Source organism: Leptinotarsa decemlineata, unplaced genomic scaffold (assembly GCF_025532065.1).
Source record: "Leptinotarsa decemlineata unplaced genomic scaffold, Ldec_3_MD MMD2_tig00000199_RagTag_RagTag, whole genome shotgun sequence".
Lineage (NCBI taxonomy): Eukaryota > Metazoa > Arthropoda > Insecta > Coleoptera > Chrysomelidae > Leptinotarsa > Leptinotarsa decemlineata.
The window spans coordinates 6,235,059-6,255,485 of record NW_027412544.1 but is presented as its reverse complement, the minus strand read 5'-3'; the positions used below and the strand labels follow the sequence as shown (position 1 = coordinate 6,255,485).

At 35.3% G+C, this 20,427-nt stretch overlaps 1 protein-coding gene across 1 annotated transcript in view; it reads right to left on the bottom strand.

Annotated features, from left to right (window-relative positions):
* Positions 1 to 15,702, bottom strand: part of dsf (nuclear receptor dissatisfaction) — a 72,152-nt gene extending 56,450 nt beyond the window's left edge. Inside the window, exons 1-4 of the mRNA XM_074173147.1 lie at positions 15,441 to 15,702; positions 13,094 to 13,300; positions 5,575 to 5,655; positions 4,327 to 4,488 (exon numbers count right to left, since the gene is read on the bottom strand). Of these exons, the coding sequence (XP_074029248.1) occupies positions 4,327 to 4,488; positions 5,575 to 5,655; positions 13,094 to 13,300; positions 15,441 to 15,702 (712 nt within the window). The remainder of the gene's footprint in view (positions 1 to 4,326; positions 4,489 to 5,574; positions 5,656 to 13,093; positions 13,301 to 15,440) is intronic.
* Between the last annotated feature and the right edge of the window lie 4,725 nt (positions 15,703 to 20,427).

Genomic DNA, 20,427 nt, shown 5'->3' with positions numbered 1-20,427 from the left:
GAATGAGCATGTTAATAGATAAACCAGAGATTGTAGAATGGAGAAGAAACTATTTGAGAGGAATAAAGAAAGCCAGAACACTGGGTAAATCTATCTTTTATTTGGATGAAACATGGGATCAATGAGGGACATATCGTCTCGAAAGTTTGGCAAGAACAGAACAGCATAACCCTAAAGTGTGTTTCTCAGTACAGCCACAGTTTTCTACTTCTTGAAAATGGCTTTAAAGTCCAAGCTGAAATTTCGAACAATGCAAAACTTTGAACGCGGGTCAAACCAAAATTCCAATGTTCAAATTCCTAACCGCGGAAACCTATTATATTTGTATACTTATCTGGTGAACTATTTTAAATTTGAATTGTCCTTCTCAAGATACAATATTTAAACAATATTAGTTTTCACGATATTTCAGTTAACTTCGCATCATACAGAATATCATTGGAAAATTTATATCAATACCCCCAGTACGACGCCCATTAATACTATTTAGAACGCAATGTGATAAACGACGTCATTCACCTCTTTTGAAGTTTTTTGTCGCAAGTCACTATTTTAATGGCTCCTTAGCGGCGTCCTCAAGGGGCATAGCGGGTAGAAATATCTCAGTGATTTCGTGGATAAATTGCAGTGCGACTTTGTTGTTTTCTTTGAGGTTCCGGCATGTTTGCATTCTTGAAATTATTTCACTCTCAGACAATATCAAATGTACTATGAGTAGAGAATCATTTCAATTTTATCGACTCCCAATAAACCGTTTTGTCTTTCTTAAGCGTAATATACATCAGACAACTGTTCCAACAGGCACAAGCAGAACCGAAATACTCGCCAGGTTTTGAGGATTCATTCCCAACACTCATTCACTGTTCCTCAGATATTCTTTGTAGAAGCTAATGTTTCAATTATTTTCTGAGCAAAAACCTTCAGAGCGCAGCCCAGGCGAACATCAATCACCCATCTTCACTAGCGGAGCCTAAAAAATATCACACCTAAATTTCGTTAAGCCGAAAATTAGTTTTTGGGAAGATTTATAGGGTGCTTTGTTATCGCGTTTGACGGAGAGCCTTGTCTGGCAGGGATGTAGCGAGAAGTGAAGTAGTCTTGAGGCCGACAACGGTGTGGCACATCATCATTAATGAGCAGGGTTGATGCGAGCAGCTGCAGGTTCTCAGACCCGAGGCCGAAAGGGGGCTCTCTAGCGAGGGGGCGCCCGCCAGCCCCAAACACCCACCCGCACGAGAGGTGATTTGTGTAAGAGTGCGTTGTAGGTACGGGATTACGCGGCGTGATGCTGAAATGTTAAAAGATACATGTGTGGCGATTCGCATACGCGTATTTCAATTTGGGGACGGTCGGTGATTGATCATATAGAGAAAGGATAGAATCGGTTGATTAGAAATATTTCAGTGACTATATCAAAAATATATAAATGGGTATTTTTTTGAAGTATATAGGAAAGTAGTAGAAATTCATAAACACAGAGAAATTCAATAGATAGGAAAGGAGAATTACCAATAATAAAATCTGGCTACATGTACTTAACTGCAGTCAATTAAGCCATTAAATCCAACCAATAGAAACGAAGCCTCGCAAACCACCAATGGAATGAATGGAGACAAATTCCAACAATGTAGTAAGTAGTATTTGGAAACAACATAAGCATTTCGTCCGTTTCCCCATCGCCTTCGAAATGTCTTCCGTAGTAGGCTAAACGTCAGACTTGAAAACCTAGAGATTACAACCAGCAATCCCGGAAAATAGCTTTGACATAGTTATCTCCTGCCGTGAAAGTTTACACTTTTTGATCGATACATACTGTTTTAGCAAAAGCACGTCAAGAGCCAGTACTTTCGTTTTGAGGGTTTTTAACAGCTTGTTGCATGGATATCAAAAGTGGAAAATCTTAATGTGTTTAAATACGTTACTGAAGTTTTATTGTAAGTTTATGTCACAATTATTTCAAAACAAAAGAAAACTTATTTTAACAAAAATTGTTTTTTTTAATAATATCCATTGCCTTATGACGCAAACATAAAATTGAGTAGGTAATTGATTTGAGAACTAATGTTGAAAAAATGTTTTATGTAGGACTTGCAAAGAATACTTGTGATACATTTTGGGTATATTTTTGAGCTAACCTGACATTTATCAAAATCTGACTGTGCTAGAGTGTCATTATAGTCATTGTTACAATGTGCTGTCAAAATCACCATAAGAGAAAGCCTGCTTTCGTAAATGATCGTTACTATGGTTTTTATATTTCTGAAGATTCCAAGTTTCAGGTTCATGTTCATAATTCTTTCAATACTAATCTGAATATTACAAACTTTCTTCCTGCAAAAAAAATCAGATAAAATTGAAATAACACGAGATTCTTACTCATTGGCTGCAAATTTGTAACAACAAAAAGTATGATGTGTAAAATTTTGAGGCGATGAAACTAATATATAAAAATGAATAGCTGTTCGTTAGTCTTGCTAAAACTCGAGAACGGCTGGACCGATTTGGCTAATTTTGGTTTTGAATTATTTGTGAAAGTCCAGAGAAGGTTTAGAGGTGAGTAAATAATAATGAAAGAACTCAAGAACTGCTGGACAAATTTTTATGATTTTTGTGTTTTGGATTTGTCTTCATCGGGAATAGGACAATAAGTATTAAAATATGATATTTTATCAAAAAAAAATAATAATGAATGAATTGCTGTTCGTTAGTCTCGCTAAAACTCGAGAACGGCTGGACCCATTTAGCTAAATTTGTGAACGACTGGACCAATTATTATGAATTTTATGTTTTTGAATTTGTATTTGTCGGGAATAAGATAACAAGTTTTGAAATATGGTATTTTATCAATAAAAATAATAATAATAATAATGGATGGGGACTCTTGTTGGTACCTTACGACGGAAAACGATGAAACATATAAACAAAAGTCAACATTTGCAAAAAAGTTATGCACGAAAGACTTCATTTGAATGTTTTTTCATATGTATTGTAAATAAAGTCTCTTATCCTTAAAATATATTGTTTTTTTCTTGTTTTGATCTTATATTTCCCTATAATATGTGAACATTTTTGTATAAAATAAAAATAACTATAACTCAAAATCTTTACGTGATTTTTGATGTTGAAGTCGCAGTCAGGGTGCTTTAAACTCTCATGTATAGCCATTATAATATTAGTCGCATTTTTTTTTCTTATTTGTTAGCTAGTGGCTATTGATAAGTCCCAAGGCCAAACAATGCCAGTATGTGACTTGGATTTGAACACACTATGTCTTTCACACGCACAATTATACGAGGCATGCTCCCGACTGGGCAAACCATTGTTTGTTTTAGCTAAACATAGACTAACGAAAAATATTGTGCACACTATAGCGTTAAGGTATTAATACTATTTGTGTTATTGTTCTGATAGAAATAATGTATGTGGCAAAACGTTTACCGGCTTAGCTATATTATTTAAACAGCATATTTCTGTCATCAGTGGTAGCTCCTGAATCTGAAGTATCCATGGGAATCCACAAAATGGGAAACTAGCTCTCAATGGTCAAAATCACTGGGTAACTATAAAGTTTACTGAACTACGTTCCCCCTTGTTGACGGTTACTCTGAACTTAACCTATTCTCCCAGATTTCCATTTAAATACACTTCAGTAAGTATCTCCGTTATTGAAAAGATTTTAATAAACATTTTTCTACTGTATTCAGTATAGAATTCTCTCAATCGACGTATCGTAAGATGTACGTTGTAATGATTATTTCTGAAGTTGGGATTACTCCAGCTATCTGCAATAATTCAAGCTTTTTGAATAATTTCACAATTGTCATCGAATCCATGTATTTGTCATTACAATCACATGTTCACTTGTTTTTTTCCTAATATATGTACTATGAAATTTTTACCCAAACAGTATCGACGTTTGACTATCATGTCACTGATTGGATGACGTCACAAGTCTATATATTGTGCGCTCTAGTTTTGGTACTCATCATAATCAGTTCAAAACAGTTATTATAAACTTCACCTATATAGAAATTATTTTTCCCAACCAAGCCTTAAATTCATTATTTTTATATAGAATTTTCATTCACGCCTTTATTAGCGTAGATATAGTAGTATTTTTACAATGTACCACCACAAGGTATTTTTCAATTGAATCTCGCTCCAGAAAGTAAAACGAACTCAACGACATCGACGAGTTCAAACATTTTCCTGAAACCTCATTCGTTTTCAATAACTGCAAATCGTCATTAGCGTGGAACATTATAAACCTATTGTTATCGAAAAAAATTGTAATAAAATTCTCATCAAGTATAATCTTTCGCTTACCGTCCTTATTCATGCTAGCTTGAAAGCACTTATTCAGCCTGCAAGCTCGACACTGGTTGCGGTGAGTTTTGTCGACAGGACATCGTCCTTTCATGTCTCCCGTCGCCTTGCAGGTGTAGACGCGGTTACGGTGGATACTGCGTTTGAAAAATCCCGAACACCCTGGAAGGAAAATGAATTAAGTTGAACTAATATTGCCGCTGAAAAAAAAAGAATTGAGCCAGATTTTATGATGATTTCAAGGATTCTTTGAAGACTCTGAGAGGTTAGTTAGAGTAACTGAGAGAGACTGGCCATTTGTTTTTTGTTTAATTTGTTTTTATCGTTTCCATATACAAAAAATCAATAAATCCGGTGGAAGCCAGACAAAAAATTGATGAAATGCTTTCTATATGAAAGCATTCAAAAAGAATGTTTCGATAAATCTGTTCATGCTTTTTTCAAAACAAATTAATGATCAAACTAGGTCAATACAAAATTCAGCTGTGTCATTCTCGAATTGATTGAGGGTTAATGAGAAATTTATTACCTATTTATTCAATATTCCAGATTGGAACAAGTTTGGTTTTGATTTTTTTCTATTAACTTTTGAGGAAATATTGAAGTAGCGAGCAAAATAAGACAATCTCCGATTTTTCAAATTCAACTCAAAGGTTGCCACTATCAAAACGAAATCATTTTCACAAGTGTAGTTTGAAGTATAGGTTCAGCCACGTGAAGTTGCCTTTAAGCCAAAGTTCCGTTGAACTGCCGCCTGTTTTCAGTTCCAAGAGTGGTGGCAAAACTACAGAAAATTGCATGATGGTGCTCTTAGGGTCAACTTGAAAATCGCATTTGAACGTTCAATTATTTTGAAATTCATCATCGCGAACTTGAATAAAATATTTTCTAGAAGGAATCGGTTTAAGGAGTTCAATTTTTTTTGGCTAGAGTAAAATCTAACAAAAATCAAATGTCACAAACTACACCTAAACGATTTGATCTCCACAAACTTTTTTGAAAAAATATATCACATGTTTCCCTAAACATTAGCTTTTTCAAGTGATTAATGAATCAATCAGATCAATCAGATCAGATCAATCAGATGAATGAATCAATCAGAAAAAAAAATCAAATGAATTCAGAATATGGTTAATTGTTATAAATAGTTTCGTAGCAGTGATATTTTAATCTACCTCTAAGTCTTTTGCGAAGAACACAATTTCTACTCTAACAATAATGTTGACAGTTTCAAATAAATTCACTTACCATCACAACTGTAAATGCCGTAATGTTTTCCTGAACTTCTGTCTCCGCATACTTTACAAGGGATATCCAGTAGCCTGTCCCCTGCAACAACGAAGAATTTTGGTCTTTTTTGGAGTCTTCCCCAAAAAATATGAATATTTTGAAAATGTTAAGTTTCGAATAACTGGAATTGCTTGAAGATTTTGATGACAATATTTCTGCAATCATTTAAATTGAATATTCAGTTTATTGTATAAGTTATTTTAGAATAACTGCTAGAACAGTTTTTACCTAAGTTTTGAAATTCAATTGTCTGATGAATTTTTGAGTTATGTTAATCATCGACAGAACATAATCTAATATACTAAAATTCATTTATCTCTTCAATTACTGTATCAACTTCTGCAAAGCAAAGTTCATCATAATCCCTGATCATTTAGTTTTTATTAATTTATTGTATCCAATTTCATTAGGACAACAAGAGGATTGTTCCTAATTCTTGGGGTTCTTGTTGAATACTCTTCGTGAGCAGGAAAATAGCAGAATCAATTCTCCTGACCGCTCTGGATTGAATGATTCCGTGCAGTCTATCTCGTCTTGTGTTTGTAGATCTTTTGCTGAAATAATCCTCACTTGTTTACTTTTTAGTACATGTTCAAGAGATAGCAAAAACATATGTGACTTTCTGGAACTTCAACTAGCATTTCCTAATATGATTGATAACCAGTCTGTGCTAAGCGTATTGTTAAATCAGCTGAAAATGGAACTTTTAACAGGTGATGATCAACTATATTACCAACTATACGCCGAACTAACTGACTATTATAAGACAACAAGTATAGCTGAGGCACCAGTCAGTCTAATAATAACACTGGTGATTTTCAAACATGACTCAACCTCTGACGGAAGCAACAAACTCTTACGAAGGTTCGAAATAGATGAACAACAATCTAGCAGACCTCTACTATAATCTTCATGCAGTCATTGTTCACGGTGGTTCTGGCGTTGAATCTGGTCATTATTATGCATTGGTCAAAGACCAATGAGTTTGACGATAGTGGTGTCACTAAATATTCTGGCGATATCTTGAATTTATTGGAGCCTACATTTTATTCTGTGGAAGAGAGGACATTGACAAATCAAGATCTTCAGATGATGTGGTGCTGCAGGTTTTTTCGGGTTTTCTTGCAGCTGAAAAGAGCGCCAATTGCTTTTTTTTGTTGTTTCATAATTTCATAATTTGTATTAATTTCTTTTTTATACGTTTTATATTATGTAGTTAAAGTGTTTTTATCCTTAATGTTATATACTTCCAATACAATTTCATTTTGTTATATAATACACAATAAAAATATATTTAAAGATGATGTATACAGTGTGGTTCATTGAGTGTGCAACAGATAGAAATTTCTTCCATCGCCATCGTTTCACAATAGAAAATTATAAACCGTCAGAATTAGTGCATATTCGATAAGATATTGGATTATTGGATACAATTGAATGGTTTCAATTTAACAGCACAGGGGATAGGTCGAAAAATATGGAATTTTTTCGAGAATCAAGTAATTTCAATGGAAAACTTGTTTAGATTTGAAAGTTACATCAATATGTGTGTTCATCCACATTCTGCAATAATTCAATTCAAATAAACAAGATGCTACATACTCTGCTCAACTACTATCAGGATTCTTTTTAGTGACTCGAAGTGAACATTGCATTAACAATGTCTGAACACATTTAAAATATTAGAGAAATACTCATGTTTGTTTGAAATAATGTAATATGAAAAATTATTTGTGTTGGCGTTGTGAAATCAACTTGATCCAGTAATGAAGGTATATCGACTATTTCAATTATAATTATGCTTAGTATCGATCTACGTATTTCTGAAGAGGGTAGCTGGGTAGTTTACACCTTTTGGTGAATTATCTTTGACAATAGTCTTTCTATTTTCTCCAAAGTTTCAATGTGGACATTGTTGAGAGGATACCAAATCAAAGTGTCATGATCCAATTTGGCCAAGCGCTTCATGAGCTGATACCGCGACATTATTGATATGTCCCACAAATGTGAAATTGGCCTCGGTGGTAGTGCGCCCGACTCACGATCGGAAGACCGTGGGTTCGATTCACCCATTATGATTGGGAAAAATCTCCATTAACCTTGTTATTTTCTGTGTGTTTGAGTTACAAACCTAGAAAAATCCAAGAAAATGTTGCGTAACTGATTGTATCAAGTACAATTTGTAAAAAAATGTGATTCAAACTCTTCGTATTGTTTATTTATTTCAGTAACAGAATATATTTCCCAGATAGCTTCTCAAATATTGTAAATGATATTTTGTTGTGTGAAAGATATTACCAAAGCACTAATGAATTCTGTGATATGTGAATTTTATTTTATTTCTTAACTTCTGAAAACTTGAATAAGAATATTGAATATTGTGTGACTCAATTAGGAAATTTCCTGAAATCACGAACCATCTCCGGGCGTAACGAAATTGCTGATATTTCCACAAAATCATTATCACATCAAAGGCTGAATCATTCCAGATGCCAGAAATTCCCTATCAAATCTTATTAATTCAAGATGAAACAGACACAAATTTATCAAAGCCAATTAGCAATTCATGGAATTCATTCAGTTATCCGTTTCCGGTCTAATAAACATCTCGTAGTCATGGCGACAGGTGCTTTGTGGCGTAAGGATAAGGAACAAGGATTAAACTCCGATGATGTCTTTGAAGTCGGGAAATGTTTGTTCCTTGATTTCGTGTCTTAACAACTTCCATACTGAGATTAAACGGGAAGGATCCTTGTGGACTTTGTATATACATTTCATGGGGTGACGACGAATTCCAAACCATTTATATACAAGAGATTTGAACGTTATCTACTAGAACGTTATGATACTAAGACATTTAGAGAGAATAGGACCTCGGAGCGGACCCTAACTTTTTTATTTGGAGAGATAAACTCATGCTTACTTTGGAGACAATGGTGTTTATCAGAAAATTAAAGTTTTTTTGTAAACTTTGTGGAGTGTCTATCTCTACGTCTATCTTTCGCAAAAGTTTGCGATCAATTATCTGTCAAACGAAATGAGATATATTGGACTGTTACAGAAGTTTTGTTCATTTCATTGTCATGTAATCGATAAAGAATGTTGTACTATGAATACTGATGCTGTTCATTTTTTCCAAACTTTTAATTTTTGCCTCTTTTCTCCTTCTCACCATATGATGTCGTTAAGCGATTTTCGGCCAATTTTTCTCTACGAATTTAAATGAACCCAAACGCTGCCGAAACAGCCCGAAAAATAAACCAGGTATTTGACAATGATAGTGTTGTGTATCTGTATCTGTAGAGTAGGGAGGGTGAGTTTAGGCCCACAGCACATCGGCCACATGTGACCCATTGTACATCCTCCCGAGGAGTTGTCCTCCAGGTCATCGTCTATCATGTCCTTTCCAGGAAGATGGACAGGTCTCTGAGAGACATCTCCTTTATATCAGCAGGTATAGGCCAAGACTCGCCGAACACACACTCTCTTATTGGTGATAACTCCAGACACTCGCACAGGACATGCCTGACATTATTATCTTCTTGTTCACACATCCTGCATAGAGGTGTGTTGGTTTTCGAAATTTCGTTACGGAGTTTCGAAGATCACCCTTGAAGTGGTAGACCTACCGTTATCCAGGACAAGGATTTGAAGATCCTGGTGGAGATTGACCCAGCACAAACGGTACGTGGTGCGTCAGCAACCAAGCGGTTTTTGATGGTTTAAAATGTATTGAAAAGATCACAAAGCTCGAAAGGTGGGTGCTCCACAATTTGAACGATCGACAGAAATTATCACGTTTAGAGGTCTGTTCTTTTTTGCTTTTGCGCAACCAAAACGATCTTTTTGGATCGGATGGTAACGTTTAATAAAAAAGTGATCCCTAATGGCAACAGCAGACATTCAGGACAGTAGCTGGACACTGATGAGTTACCCAGACACTTTCCAAAGACGAAAATCTACCAATAATAGAGCATGGTTACTTCAAGGTGGTCAGTGGCAAACCATCACAGCAGAATCCTATTGTGAGGAAATCGACGAAATGTACCGAAAAATGCGTCAGCAGCAGCCGGCACTGGTCAACAGAAGAGGTCCTATCCTGTTCCACGACAACGCCCGTCCGGACATTTAACAAATCACCGTCCGAAAATTAAACGAATTGAGCGTCGAAGGTCTGCCTTACCCACCATACTCCCCAGACCTCTCGCCAACCGACTACCATATTTTCAAGCATTTCGATAAATTTTTCATCGGTAGAACATCCGCTAATCAGGACTAGGCGAAAACGGCCTTCTTCGACTTCATCGAATTCCGAGGACAAAAGTTTTGTGCTGACGTCCTACTAATGAATTAAATTACTGCAAAACTAATGAACTCAATTGAAGAGTTTCGAATAGGTTAAAAGTGTACCTGCACATCTCTCCAAAGTTGTTTTTCTATTTCCATTGAAAATAGGAAAAATAAAATACGTTTTTTTTATATTTTCAAAAATATCGTTATATTGTTATGACCCATACATTGGAATGAAAAAAAGTAGAATACATTTTACGATATTTTCAATAGTATGGGTGTTATTTGTTGAAAAGTAAAAATTAAAATTTGACGTTTTCCTCAATAACTCCGACAGGGTTAAAAAATGAATGATTGTCTGGTGATATAATTTCTACATGTATATAGCTATACATAAATTATTCAAAATAGTTTTCGATATCTACAATAGTTCAGGAAGTATCTATCGTCTTCATAGAAGTTTCCTTCATATACAGGGCGTTCCAACGAAAACTTGATCCCCCTGCGAGTCAGAAACGGACGTGTAATCGAAAATTTGAAAGAACACGTTAATTTTTATTTCTGATATGGAAATCATACCCGAAACTTCACCCACCTGCGGTCAGCAACTACCCCCCTATTTTTTTCAATGGCATACGGAGTCGAATGATACTTTATTTGAAAGGTCTTTTGTCTTTTGTATTACTTTTGTAATTTTTTCGGAATTGATTCATTCGTTATTGAGAAATTGAATGTTGAACGTTTTATTTAAAAATAAATAGAAAATTCGTTGTCGCTCATTTTATTGAGAAAATTAACAAAAGTAATATCAGTGGCAACACAATCAACGGATAAAGTGTTCAAAATGACCTCCATCTAGTTACATACAATAATATAGTCTACTTTCGAAAGTGTTTCTTAATTTATAATTATTGAAGATGTCCGGAGTCAGAAATCGGCATTCCCGAACAATTCTCTGTCGCGGGTACTCTAGATTTGTAGAATTTATTTAATTAGTAGTAAACGTTTTGAAATGGACGACACTGTTAGTTTTTTTTTACCACGGGTAGTTTTTGTTGAATCTAGTTGTCGCAGAACAAGAAGTAGATAGTTGGCCACTGTCACTTCTTCACGAATTATTATTCATTCATCCTTGTTCACTGTGTTCCAACATCCTTGTTCACTGTGTTCTACTGAAGAAGGAATACAAATATTGGCAACTTATTATCGAAATAATGAATGTGATGAAGCTGCTGCAAGAATTTATAATACGAATCTTCCAGACCACAACGTGAGCCATTAATACGTTAAACAGTTAATGGATAAGTTCCGAACTTCAGGTTCTGTTCACAACAGAAAATATGGAAGTATCCCATCCTGTCAGAAATGACGGAGTTGAAGTTGCAGTTTTAGGACATGTACAAATGGATAAATGATAATCTATCAGATCAGTAGCTAGAGCGTCTGGTGTATCAGCTACTAGTGTTTTTCGGATTTTGAAAGCCTACAATTTCATCCTTTCAAAATAAGGCTAGTTCAAGAACTAAACGAAGATGATCCTGATCGTTGATTTCAGTTTTGTGAGGACTGTGAATCCTTGCGATGTGAATCCTTATTTATTGATGGAAACACATTCACAAAATCCACAAAAATTGAATGTCTGGGCCAGCATTCTTGGTAATCATATTGTTGGACCATTTTTCATTGAAGGTAATCTCAACACATACTCAAATCTATTATAAGACTGTGTAGATTCTATGATAACCCAAATTTCAGAAAATGATTACAATTTGGTAGATGATGAAATAACATTTCAGCAGGATAGTGAGACAGTTTTTGGACGAACGTTTTCCAATCCGTTGGATCGGCAGAAGGGGTCCAGCGGAGTGGCCAGCTAGATCACCTGATCACACACCGATGGACTTTTTTCTATGTGAACATCTGAAGTCGAAGTGTACTCTACTGAGCCTACCAATCTAGAAGACCTGCGACAGAGAATTGTTGGGGAATGCCGACTGCTGACTTAGGACATCTTAAATAATGTACGGAATGCTTTCGAGAGTAGACTGTATTATTGTATGAAACTAGTGGAGGTCATTTTGAACAAATTATATTTTGTTTCCACTAATATTATTTGTTGTTGATTTCCTCATTGAAATGAACGAATTTTCTGTTTTTTGTTGAATAAAACGTTCAATATTTAATTTATCAATAACGAATGAACCAATTTCGAAAAGAATTACAGAGGTAATAGAAGGACAAAATAATCTTTCAAATGCTGTATCCCTCGAGCCCCTATGCCATTGAAAAAAATAGAGGGGGTAGTTGCTGACCGCAGGGGGGTGAAGTTTCGGGTACGATTTCCATATCAGAATTAGTCCCCCTAGAAATAAAAATTGACGTATTTTTTGTAATTTTCAATTACATGTCTTTCTCACTTACAGAGGAGGTCAAGTTTTCGTTGGAACGTCCTGTATATTCTGAACAAATCAATTTGACGATTTGAAATTTGTACGCAACCTATGGAACCTGTAGAAAACAAGAGAACAACTGATTTTTAATTGAATTGAAAATAAAATGAATGAAATATGGTTTTTGATATTTTTTCCCAAAAACCTCAAACTTCCAAATCTCCATAATTACATGAGATCGAAATGAAAGAGATATCGTTGAATAGGATAGTGACCGTTGAATATGATTTCGATTGTCAAGTTGGCGGGAATTTGGAAGAAATGTTGAAGAAAACCAATTACTAAATTGTCGGCGTTTCGAAAATTTATTGTTCCATCTTCAAGACTCTGAAGTATAAGAACAAGACATACATATTAAAATGGTATTCTCGAATGTAGTTCTGTTGAAAACGACATGAATTATGTAAAATAACAATCGTTTAAAAATAATATAACACTTTACAGAAAACAACGTTGATGAGTACTAACATTTAGGGCGGCTTTCCGAATTCAAAAATACACACATGTGTGTATATATATATATATATATATATATATATATATATATATATATATATATATACACATAAGTAAAGGTAGAAATTTAATTTAAGAATATTTCCTTTATATCAAAAGTACAATTATTAAATGTGCATTGTATGAATGATATGTTCCCTGAACTATTCGGTACAACAGTCGAATTGTCTTGTGTTGAAATTATATTTTTTCTGCCATGGACACAACTGCCGTTGATGTACCTGGTCGCAAATCGGGTTTGAGTGTTATTTCAGCACTGCCAAACGTTCTGAACACTTTATTAGCTATTTCTGTCCTGTGTGCTACCGATTCATCAACATACCCTTCAGCGACCGTTGATGACTTCCAACCGCCACGTTTCATTTGTGTCATCAAGTCTCCCCCAGATTCAACTTGAAGTGTAGCAGACGATCTTCGAAATGAATGACCTGTATATGAATTGGCATTTTCAAGTTGAAAAAAATTAGCCACTGCTTCAGGTACCTATAAAACTGATTGCTACCCACAACCTGATTGATACATTTTCCATTGCGATATGCATAAAACAGGCGGCGATCCTTTGCTGCTGCTGAACGAAGGGCTATGTACATTCGGTAAAATTTAATATATTCTTCAGTAACTGAAAATCTCCTGTTTACATCATTCTTTGTTTGCTTGAGTTTCACAATTAAAAACGTTCCCGAATCTTCAATATCATCTAATGTTACCTTGGCTGATTTCACAAATTCGACAAGCTCCTGCAATCCCAAATACAACAACAACCTTGGCCATTAAATAAACTTCATCGGGAGCATTATATAAAAAGTCACTAATATGTGTACTCCTAAATATCGCAGCTTTCTTGGGCGTGTAACCTTTCCCATTTTGTTTCAGATATGTAGTTAGTTTTAAAAATTTTGACATACTTTTAATCATTGAATAAATCGACCACACTGTTGATGGCTTTTGTTGTTGTACCAGTTCCGAAAAATAAGCCAATAACACCGTCTCCGAGAAAGAACTGCATGTCTTTTTCATCTTCCATGCCATGAGTCTTGAATACGCGGTTTCATAAATTTTCCGCAATTTAGCTGGCAATAATTTTTGTGACGCTACTTTCGCTGCTTCTACTAACTCCGGTGGAGTCAGAGAAAACTTGGAATTAGACATTTTTCAAAATAACTACTGACCACCAAGTTCGCAATTTTTAAATCAAATCACAGAATTAAATTGACAGATATTTGATTTTCTATTGATTGGTTTCCTAGATATTTGATTTTCTATTGATTGGTTTCCTAGCAACGCTATAAGTACTTTTCTGACTTTAATAGTCCAAAATATATTTTCCATTACAATATTCATATATTAGATGATAATAATTATATGGAAATATAAACATTACTAACTATTTTGTGACACAACTAGAAATACAAATCAATTCAAAGAACTATGATTATTAAGAGAAAAGGAAAGAAGAAAAAAAAAGGAAAGAAGAAAAAAAAAACACACATCAAAGGTGCTGCTTCGTTCCCTCCTGTTCATAAAAGAGGACATATGCCTCATTGCTCACAATTGATTTTGGCGAAATTGGGAACACCTGTGAATCGTTGTATTCATGCCATGTGCCACTATATGGGTGTCTGCAATATGCTGTGTAATGTCCGTTGTAAGTAGTCCCACTGTGATTTGAAAGTGCATATAGATTATAATGACAAGGAGCCACATTCTCTGCTGCATAACTGCTCATATCTAATCCGTCTGAAGAAAAGTCAATGTAAACGTTCAATTTGCCACTGAACCTTTCCGTCGAAGAGAATCTTTTCAAATGAATTACTAAAATACGGGGAAACTTATAGATTGATAAGGACTTTGTACATTTTCTCCTTTGCTTGCACCTCGAACACATTGGTTTTTCATCTCCATCCAGAGTTTCCTCTTTTGTGAAAGAATCCAAGCAATGTGACAAACTCACTTGGCCAGATCTTTGTGGTATGGGAAGGGACAAATCCCAGAAAGGATCAAAGATTACTGATGAGTGTCCACAGTGTGTGCACTTCATAGTGGATTTTAATTGACCAACGAAATTGTCTACAATCTTGGAGTTGTTCATATTCAAATATCTCTGCCAGGACTCTTGTGCTTTTCCGTTATCGCTCAATTTTTCGTCAATCTCAGTTAAGATTGGTTCAGGTTTCTCAGTAATTTTGTTGAGGTCCTCATGTAAACCTTCTAAAAGATATCGAAGGAATTCGTGGGCGTCTTGATGGGCAGAACCCATGTATCGAGGGGCAAATCTTTGAATCTGATTTTTGAAGTAGACTGTGTTAATTACTCTATCAGATGAAACTTCTGACCATAATTCCTTGATAACTTCCGCGAACGATTCGATTAAAACACCTTTCATACAAGAAATACTAGTATTGATATCTTCCATGTATGCATCCTTTTTTAGGTATTCCAGCAACCATCCCGTGTTTGATAAACATTGGATTATACTGTTCATGAAACAGGTGTTTCCAAGATTTTTTAAACCATTGAACCCAAGAGTTTTGATTGAAGAATGTATCACCGATCTATTGTTGCAACTACGTTTGCCACTACTATCTCCTTCTGAGTAAACACGGATAGGATGATTCACCCCTTCATTGGACTGGTAGGATAAAGAATTCGAAGCAAAACTGCTCAAAACTGAATTAGATATTAGTTCGTTTGAGGGCTCAGCCAGAGGACCAAACTCAGCCTCTTTTAGAGTTCCCACTTCCTTTTTTGTCAAAGCTTGACGGTTTTGCTGCGAGTCTTCCACCAAACTGCACAACTCCAGTTCTTGCACTGCCTGTACATGCCGATACATTTTGTTCATGGGAAACATTGATAATTCACTTAGGGTTTTTGATTGAGGAATTGTACCTAAACATGAAGCTGCATTTCCTCTTTGAATCAGAATGCTAATTTTTTGAATCAAGAAACAATGTGTTAAAACAACGATAAAAATAAAATAAATATATTGTAATTATATGTTTTTTTCAATATTAAATCGTCGTTTTTCCCGTTACAGAAAAAAATTGTGCATTTAACAAGGGAAAAATACTAGATTTTAGCCCTCGAGCTAAAATCTTGTATAATAAATAACTATTCAACTTTTTAGTTCAATGTTCTAAAGCGTGTTTTTCAGTTTTTTAAACCATATTCATTCCTTTTCTACGGTGAACTGAAGTTTGGTATGATAGCTATCAAAAAAAAATCGGAAAATTACATTGACGTACACATTTATTTTATATAAAGTCAGACAGATAGAGATATCAAGTCTCACCGTTTGTTAAGGTCTTTATGGACTCCAGATGATTGGATTTTGAGTTGAGTTGGAAAAAGGAAAAGTGTAAGTCTGGAGAGCTCCAAAATTATTAAGAGAGTAATTTTATTCTTCGCGAAAAGTTCTATGGAAAACATTTCAACATTTTTTCCTAAGTACGGGAATACTATGAGATTTTTAATTTTTTATGAAAATTTTCGGCATTGGGAGACAATTTGAAACTAAAAACTAACAATATAGAAAATAACCATAGAACCTTTCTTGTTGCTGTCAAGGAGGAGATACTCAAACCCAATTTTTTTGGCTTTTTCAGTTGTAACTAGAGGAGATCCTGTGGAATTACTAGTTGGCATTTGGAGTATCTCATGTATCGAATAGAAGAGTCTATAGTGTCGCTTGGATAACTTCCAGAAAGTAAGTAAATCAACATTGTTCTGAATTGATGACACCGGAGCATGATACTACAGTTTTGGAAAGTCTGGAAGTATTGAAGTGCAAAGGCACATGGAGAAATGTGTTACAGTTCTCGTATCTGAGAAGAGAGATTATTGAATAGTTTTATCTTTCAGTAAATCATGTACCAAACATTCTCCTGATTCAATGGAAATAATTTATTGAAATGAATTATCGTCTTGATAAATAATCAGATAACAAGTGTACATGCTTACTCGATACTACTTCTTGAACTACAAGAGAGGCAGATGTATTCTTATGAGTTTGATTTTAAATTGGCGAAAGGGTATTGGAAACGAAAATTGATGGATTTTATAAAAACAAAATGAACACTTTTCTCAAATTTCAATTTCAACTGATAAAAAATATCTCACCTGTTCCCATCCTCCGGCCTTGTCCGGATCTCAACTTTCCCCAAATGGAAGGATCAATTTTGACGGTTATCTTCGACTGCAAAGTCCAAAAACCACGCACACTTCAAAATATCACCAAAAATTTTATCTCCCGAATTTCAAACTTTGGCGGGAAATCTACCACCCTGCTGAATGCGGTTGAAGGAAAATCGCGACTAGCCGACTGATCTGCAGGCCATTTTGTCACATCCCTGCCCGCTACGATGTCATCCCCACCGCTGGAAGAGTTTACTACCCCTTCTCGGTGCTTTGACAGGGGGTTGGTTGCTTGTACCTAACATGATCATTAGCTTGCTACCATAAAAGACACGTTACTTCAGCAGAACGCCTCTCGTGTTCTTTTGGACTTTTCAGTTTTGTTTCAGAATTTAATGTTTCTGGATAATGAACTGAATGCGGTTTTTCCATTGGAAAGAATGGTGGATGAGATGTGAAACAATCACTAACACAATAAAACGCAATACGGCATCCTGTACAAGGATAATTCACACAATCACAAAAATATGTTATTATAGTGGAAATGATAAATGATTGTGTTTTATTTTTCACAAGAACTCAAACTCCGAAATTGTAAAATTCTAAATGAAATCTTCAGACAATATGTAGTCATCATACAGTGACAAGAATGAATCTTATTTCCTTAAGATCTATTTCTACTATGCGTATCTCACTGAAGCGCCTTTGCAGCTTTTTATCCAACAGGTGTTCTGTCAACATCGAAATCAGAGAATAACTGATTTAAAGACATCGGTGCCAACTATCGGGCTTTGAATCCCCTCACTGGCTGTTCCTCTTTCCTAGTATGCATTACAAGAAATATGGTAATATAAATATGAAAAAAAAAATAATAGAACAATTCAAGTAACACTTCATTGGGAGAGATTCACGGAACGGTTTACAAAATCGCAACACGTGTTTCACTATACACTATCTTCTTCAGGCATATTCCTACAGTATAATCACGCCTAAGAAAGCTATTTATAGTAAAACACGTATTGCGGTTCTGTAAACTGTTCAGGGAATATCTCACAATAAAATGTCACTTGAATACTTGAATTTTGATCAAGCATCAGCCATTCCATCACATATTCCAACGATTAATTTCATCTCATTGAGTTAAATAAAAAACCAGGTTACAAGTATTTCTTTCCATTCAAATTGCTAGTTTGTCACTGTAATAAGTACGCTACAAAATGCCTAAGTGCCTACTGTCAACTGTCTCTATGGTCCCCGATTAAACGGCAGTCGAACTCACAGTTATGTGATAAATTCTTGATTTCTGTTATAAATTGTTCGACAGTTTGCCCTTCTTTTTGTTTATATAACAAAAACATATGTATTTTGAACGTCAGGATGCTTTTTGGATTGAAATGCTGGTCAAACTTCTTCAATAATGCGTCTAAGGTATCTTCCTCATCTGCAGTGACCAGACACGACCATGATTTTCTTTGATTGATGAATAACTAATAAAACTAACTGGTTTTCAGCATCGGATGATTGAAGATTCACTATTCAATTCCAATTTCCCGACTGCGCCATTTGTTATTGAATATATGGACAGGATAGCCAGGATGTGAAATGATGCACGATCTGAGCTTGATTGCCGTTTAATCGGTGACTATAGAGACAGTTGACAGTTGGCCCTCAGGCATTTTGTAGCGTACTTATTACACCTCAAAACACCACGAAGATAAAAAGATTCAGAAAACATTGTTTTTTCCCGAAAGTAGGTATCTTTATGAATGAACTGGCCTTTAGGCCGTCGTTGACAAACACTAGAAAACACTGTTTCCATTCAGCAGCGCTACCGATGGTATTGAAGCCGGTTTACACTGAACCACTCAGTGGTACAGCTGAATGGCACTTTTCAACAGTAGTTGATAAACAATTGAAACCAGCAAGTTATTTGAAATGAAAATTATCAAAACATTCATCTCACATTTAGTATCTTATTTATATGAACCAACCATATCACTAACTTCAAATCACCTTTCGCGTCTGGTTCACTGTAGTGCGATTAATTCTCCGCCTTCTTCTTTCAATCTTCCAAGAATCACCACCAACGTACTTCAACAGCACTTCGACCGTTTTAGCAGCACTGTTAAGCCGTTGAGCAGTAGCGCTACAAATCAATGAGTGGCACATGACTGATTGCAGTCCAATGAAAGGTTACACTGGTCTGTCATCCGGAATCTAACAGTTCACGATTATCTACTGTTTCCTAGTGTTTTTTTCTATGAATGAACTATATCACTAGCTAGATTACTAAGTATAAAGTGATACGTTTTTTTCTTCTTTTTTTGACCGCCTTAGTGGTGCTGAATCGAACATTTATTAAAAACTATATATAGGGTCTTTCATTAAGTGCTTCCTTGAATTCAAATAAAACAAAGAGTTTGAGAAATCATTGAAATTGTTCATTCTTTTGAAAGACCTACTGATGCCATCTTTTTCGGGATGCATTGGACACTCTTGGATCTTATATGGATTGGTATCGCCCCAAATTCGACCATTTCGTTTGTTCATGTACGCATTCATCCAGAATTGGTCGCTTACCAACTCCTCCAAAACCGACTCTGCGAGTGGTTGTTTACCTTCAGGCCCAAATCGTATGGGTGCAGGCAAAATTCGCCAAGTATGCGAAAAGCCGAGTTCTTATGAGCAACGCGAAGATCGACTGGCCCGGATTCTCCTGAACACTTTCACAGACAACAGAGATGTTTTCAGCAGATCTTGCGTTTCGTCAACGTACGGGTGTAGGTCGATCGTTCACTGAGTCAGTAGACTCATTGCGAACAGTTCTCTTGGTAGGACGATTATGGCGACCGTAAAATAGGCGAAGCACGTGGTACGTTGCCTGAATAGAACACCCATTTTGATAAAAAAAAAATTATTTGCACGTGTTGTTGAATGCTATATGCTGAATAAATGACAACTAATTTGACTGATGTAACTTCAACAAGATGTCCGTTATAAATTATCAAAGTTCGGAAGTCCCTCTTGGAAGACGTATACAATAAATCAAAAATAATTTCAAGACAATAAACTTCATTATAGATTTGCTCGCGAATTGCTGAATGAATTCAAAAAATTAGATCAATCATTAGATCATCAATTTGAACACTTCCTGAAAAGAAAAGTAGAAAAAATTATCGGACTCATATGATTTGTACATAACCACAACCTGTTTCGCTATACAATACCTTCTTCAGGCGTGTCTGAATGATTCTATTAATATCCAACCAATTATTCAGTACAAAGGATAAACGAATAAGAAGTATTTTTTCTGTTTGTAAAAATATTTTTTCCTCTGTATTCTTCAGTAAGATCGTCCATTTCTTCATTTCTCAAATTTCTCTTGCTTCTCTTTTTCAGGTTGCGATTATAAGTCATACATAAA